General features: G+C 42.8%; 1 protein-coding gene across 3 annotated transcripts in view; it reads right to left on the bottom strand.

Moving 5' to 3' along the window:
* Positions 1–362: 362 nt before the first annotated feature.
* Positions 363–6,000, bottom strand: part of PRKCE (protein kinase C epsilon) — a 535,293-nt gene continuing 529,655 nt past the window's right edge. For 2 of the 3 annotated variants that reach the window (XM_043468474.1, XM_043468473.1), the window contains exon 16: positions 363–3,653. In XM_043468474.1, coding sequence (XP_043324409.1) covers positions 3,507–3,653 — 147 coding nt within the window. In that variant the 3' untranslated portion in view covers positions 363–3,506. The remainder of the gene's footprint in view (positions 3,654–6,000) is intronic. The other variant, XM_043468475.1, reaches the window with a different exon arrangement.

Genomic DNA, 6,000 nt, shown 5'->3' with positions numbered 1-6,000 from the left:
CTCTAGAAAGTTGAAAATGAAGTGCTTCAGTGCTGCGTGGCCATCTCCCAGCACTCCAAGGCAGCTTCACGCCCAGGCAGCCCAGAGCCCATCCAGTCTTCTCAGGCCCCCTCCATGCTTCTGGTTGGCAGTCCCTGAAATGCAGAGGCCAGGCAGGGGTGGGCAAGGGGAGGATGCATATATGGTCATTTGCATCTTTGTTCATCTTCAAAGGATAAGAGAAAAGTTGAAACCTTGTCTAGGTTTGGGAATTTGGAATCTTTAATGTCTAAAAAGCAATAAGCTTCATTAGCACCACCTTGCCACTCACCAAGGAGATAAAATGGAGCCCAGAAGATAAAATGCTCAATTGGATCCAGAAATAAGATTTAACGTCATTGTATTTATTAGGTTCTGAAACAATACACATTCACATCCTTTTGAATACAGTACATTTGGCACAATAATGTTTACAATGAAATAACACTAATGAATGGCAAGAGATTAAAATTACATCCCAAAAGGAAAAAAATGTACAAATAAAGCATCACAATACAAAAAAAAAAAAATCCCTAAAGTTGAATACATTTTATATTTAGCCAGAATTATTTTGCACATAATTTAAAAAGAGGTAATTTTTTAGCCTTCTTTTTTTTTTTTTTTAATGTAAGAAACGCATTTTTTTCACCTTTGGAGGAAAAAAAAATTATTTCCACTTCACAAAGTCCATAATGAGAGAACACAGAAGAATAGCTATCCTTCATATATTTTTTTGGCATTTTTTTACACTCCCTCCTTTTTTGTCTCAAAAAAAAAAAAAAAAAGAGTGAGCAAGCTAGTTGGATAGATTAGAAAGAATTAGCAGAAATGTAATAGTGTGTCTGCTTCCAAACTCATGTGAAAACCGAAATGAAACAATGATTATTCAAGGAACATACAAGCTCTATTCTACAGACTACATAGGATTTGAATCTGCCTGTGTGAGAACTTGACTAGCTTTCAAGCAGGAGGCATCCCAGTCAGCCCAGCTCTGGGGGCTGGAAGGGTGCATCTCTGAGCCAGGCAACCTGCTTGAGTGACTGCTTGGAGCTGCTGGGTAGAATGAATTATTATTGTCTTCCAACAAAAATGCCAGTTGTCTTGTAGGAAGGGCCCAACCCCTGCTGACATGGGAATACTTTGGACAAGGTCATTTGGCATGACAGTTTAAGAGCTTGCTTGGTCATTCAATCATCAGGGTGAAGGAAGCAGAGAAGAAAACAGAAAGCAGTAGTGATTCAGAAGTAAGACGGGCAGTATTGTCATGTTTTCCTAAAAAATGAGATGACGCCACCATGAAGATGTTTCTGTGCTTGTCCTCAACTCCGGAAGATAGTCTCCCCCTACTATGTCAAGTTACCGAAGATAAATTAAATTAATCTACTGTTCTTCATCTCTTCACTGGTATGCTGAACACACAAATTGATATAGCATAATATTTGAAATTATAACAAGAACAGATAATAATTACACCTGAGTTTTTTCAAAAATCAAAACAAAAGAGAAGTGAATGTCATCACTAATAACCAAGGCCATGACTAGCCAGATGCAAATATGGGCACCAGCTCTGTATGGGCTTGAGCTAGTCACTGTCCAAACTTTGAAACAACCATCCAGAACATTCCTTTCTCTTCCCCATCTCTATCAGGGCATAATAGAGCATAGGAGAACTATATGTGAGATTTAATATAGCTTAATACATGTTTACATCTTTTAAAATAAACCAAAATGAAATAAACAATACGAAGAACACCCCTTCTCCCGCCCCCCACCTCCCAGAAAAAGAAAGAAAAAAGGAAACACACCTTATCTCTCGGTAACTTGAACCAATACGCTTACAGAGTATTGCACCTGGACATTATTATAATTATTCTTTCATAGACTAAAGTTTATAATATGCCTGAACATGCAGCAGTTGATACCTCTAAATTCAATGAATTAATTCCACAGGCCTTGCAGCAAACACTATATACAAAAATCTCAAATGTACAAAAGGCAAAAAGCTTCATTAGTGCCACTTTGCCACTCACAAGTATATATATTTAGGGGCAGCTGGGAAATCCACGTGCAATCGTTGGAATGGATTCCATTCCCTGCTAAGTCAGTTCAGTGAAATAGATAATCCAACGACCTCCGGGAAACATAACACACAAAGCCACAGAGAATCCTTGGAAATCAAAGAATGTAACACTGGTAGCATATCTACAGGAGGTAACATCACATCCATTAAATAGCGTCCACATGAGTTGCCCTTGCATGTCACACAGAAACAACACTCTGAGAACATCTTGCCACCCTGTCAGTGTTCCAGTAAGTCGCTCTTCCATCTCCTGATACCCTCTACATAACCCATGTTTAGCCTCATGCTGCTTGTTCCAAAAGCAGATATTTTATATTTAACTTTACAGGTTTAATGTTTAAAAACCACAACACAGTAGTACTATCATTTGGTAGAAGTGCGCAAAAATCACACACTGCTGCAGAAAATAAATAGAGTTGATGCTGGGGATTCAGGATGAAACTGGAGAATCTGAGTTTTGCTAGAACCCAGGGTCTTGACCACTCTGCGGGGTAGCCATGGAGTTCAGGCAGAACTTGAACAACAAAGAGCTGTACTAGTTTTCTTTTCTCTCAATTCAGAGCCCCCAGGTGCCACACAAGCATTAAGAGCATACACCATGGATGATGATTTTCTCATTGTATATTAGCCCTTTAATATCTACCTGTATTAACACTGGAATTTATTTCTTTTGGCCAATTAGAAAGCAAATTTGATAATCTATTTTTGAAATGTTAATAGAGTTCAAATCAAATTTCTTTTTCTAAGGAGAGCAATTTCTTCCACAAGATACATGCTTATACAACTTTGGCATGCCCCAAATCTAAAACCAAAGCAAATGACAATGAGCCATTCCAGAGCAAACCAACACAGGGAGCCGATCAGGGTGTCTTCCAACCTCTCTCCTTCCTGGGCACACCTTGAGGGCGCTCACCCTTGGGCTGAAGAAGCACCAGTCTCTTCTTCTCTTCTGGACAGAATGGCAGAGGGTGGCAGGTGGTGGGTGGGGGACTGGAGTGAGGAGAAGCAAGAATTGTCAGGACTCTATGTTCAAAAACAGAGCCAGAGTCTTGCTTGCTTTTTTTCTTCCTTCTTTCCTTTGCAGTAAAAGACCTGAAGTTCCTTCCTTACCAGAAGCCCCCGAGGAGCAAAGCCAGGCTTGCCAACAGACCAAACTCAGCAGAGGGTCCAGTGAACTGCTGACCCTGCACAATTCTGCAGTACTGGTGAGACGAGAACCAAGAGTGCCTCTGGTCATCAGGTGGAAGGGGGGAGGAGCTGGCCCCGGGGTGAGGGAATGCAATAAATAGAGGATGGACAAGGGACTGGGGCTCCAGGGAGAAGTAGTTCAAGACCATCTGATGGGAAAATAGGAATCTTCCCAGTGCCCCTGCTTGCAGCATGACCAAACTTCACCGGGAGCGGCTGCTCAGGGCATCAGGTCTTCACCAAAGTAGGAGAAGCCTTTGAATTCCTCCTGGTTGATCTGCTTCACAATCGCTTCATCCACGAGTGTGAGTACTGGCTCTTCCCGGGTAAAGTCTTGGTCAAAATTATTGACATCTCTTTTGGTTTTCTGTGGGAAGATAAGAGAAAGCACTGATTCTAGGCTGACCTTCCTCCCCAAGGCCCCCCACAGGGAGTAGGCATTGCGCTGACCAGCCTCTTACCAAAGCAGACCTCTAGCTACTGAGAGCAGACATTGAGCTGTTTCAATGAGGTAACGATGAATGGCCCCAGGACCGCGAAGTGACGGAGGGCTTGGAAAGGAAGAATGAGGGCAAGTGAGAAGGAAGAAGGTATGATGGAAAAGCAAGGAAGTGGGATTCCCATAGACTGTGTGTGTGTGCATGTTCGGACATTTTCCCTTTCAGCATCTGCCCTAACCCTCTGGCTCCACTGAGTCCTCCCTTCCTGTGATCCAGGGAATGAACTTGAATTGCCCTCCGACGAGGTCTCCAGTGGTCTTTCTTCCATAAAGGTAACCATCACCACCCCCATCACCTTACCATGTCTCCTCTAGATGACATCTTCTCTATACATAGGGGGATGCATGGAGTCGGGGGTGGGACCATCTTCTGGGAAGCCTGCCTTGTTCCTCACCTGCTATCATCCTGAATCCTCTTTTGTGCTCCCACATTATTTCTATTATTATACTCAAGACACTGACTTGCAGTGAATTGTTAATGCTTCTGTCCTGTCCATGAGCTCCTAAAAGGCAGAATCCTTGTCTAGCTCAACCTTGGGTTCCCAGCAGTCTACTAAACTAAGCATCTACTGAATGAATGAACACATCAGAAAGCCCACCACTGACTCTCTGGGTCAGAAGGACCCATAACTAGTTGGAAGTTCAAGTTGCCAAAATTGGGCTTATGGTCTGTGGAGGGGTGGAGGGCAGTGATCAAACAAACTCTGGGTTTTGGAGAAAATCAGGAAGTAAGAATAATTCTCTCTGCCTCTGGGGGCTCCCTGCTGGGCTGGGGTCAGTATTCCTTTCTAGCACACACTACAATGGTGAGAAAAACTTTCACAGAATAGTGGGACCTGGCTGAGACCTGAAGAATGAATTACCATTATGTTGGTAGAGATGGGAGGAAGGCACCTTGGCAGAGAGAGAGATGGGACAAAGGCAGGGGTGTGGGAACACGAAAGATGTGTATACAGGACAATGGGTTGGTCAAGCTGTTTGCGACAGAGTGCAGCGTGGGGATGGTGGGAAATAAGGGCGGAGTCCAACTGAGAGAACTTCAGTACCAAGTCCCCTCTCCTCTGCCTTCCACAACACAATACTGAGATGACTGAATGAGTTCTGGCAATATTTTTTCAGATATTGATTAATTGGCATTATCCAGGAGTAGTGCCCTGGATGATAGAATAACTCTTATGAAAAGGTGACTATTATTATTTGTAGAATAAATATTCACATATGCTATGTTCTGTGGAAATCAGTTACCTAAAAGGTTAATGATAGTCTGTGTAAAAAGTAGTCTTGAGACAAAGCTATATTTTGTACCCTGCTCTGGGAGAGTCACCATGCATGTCAGCAAATGAAAGGCTGTGGGACACCCAGAAGTCAAGAAAACCTGGCTGATTTGAATAAGGCCAGTCTTCCTCAGACTTGACATAAAACTTTTTTTTTTTTAAATACACACACACACACACACACACATACACACACATATATTTTATTTTATTTTTTTTGCTGTGGACCATTTTATTTAAAGATTCTCTTAGATTCTTTTTTGATGTGGACCATTTTTAAAGTATTGAATTTGTTATCATATTGTTTCTGCTTTATGTTTTGGTTTTTTGGCCATGAGGCATGTGGGATCCTGGCTCCCAGACCAGGGGTCGAACCCACACCCCCTGTATTGGAAGGTGAAGTCTTAACTGTGGACTGCCAAGGAAGTCCTTTTTTTTTTTTTTCCTAAATAGTTTCTCAATACCCGTCCTGGGAGCAAAGTTCTGCGGAATGTGGTTTGGGAAGTGCCACTTTACAGAGCATCTTCATGTTCACTTGCTCACTGATCTTGGAACAGGCAGGTGTTATTATCCTGATTTTACAGATGTGGAAACTGTGGCTTACAGAGGTTTGATCACTTGCCCAGAGTCACGCAACTGAGTTCAGAGTGGGGCCAGACTCAAGTCCAGCTCTCAGCATGATGCCTCTCATGGTGCAGAATATTTGGAAAGCTGGACACTGGAGACATGCGAAGACATGGCCAGGCTCAAATTCAACCAGGAGACCTTTAGGTCAAGCTACTAGGCTGAAGTAAAGCCAGAAAGACTTGTTAGTAAGTCAGCATGGTGGGAGAGGGCTGTGGATCAGGGAGAGAGTGGTACACGGTGAGGTGAACTTGGCAGGGAAGCTGTTTTCAAATTGTCCCAGATTGAGGTCCGAATCAGACAGACACCACGGAGAA

This window comes from Cervus canadensis, chromosome 5 (genome assembly GCF_019320065.1).
Source record: "Cervus canadensis isolate Bull #8, Minnesota chromosome 5, ASM1932006v1, whole genome shotgun sequence".
Taxonomy (NCBI): domain Eukaryota; kingdom Metazoa; phylum Chordata; class Mammalia; order Artiodactyla; family Cervidae; genus Cervus; species Cervus canadensis.
The sequence above is the reverse complement of the archived record's forward strand: the minus strand, read 5'-3'. Positions and strand labels throughout refer to the sequence as shown.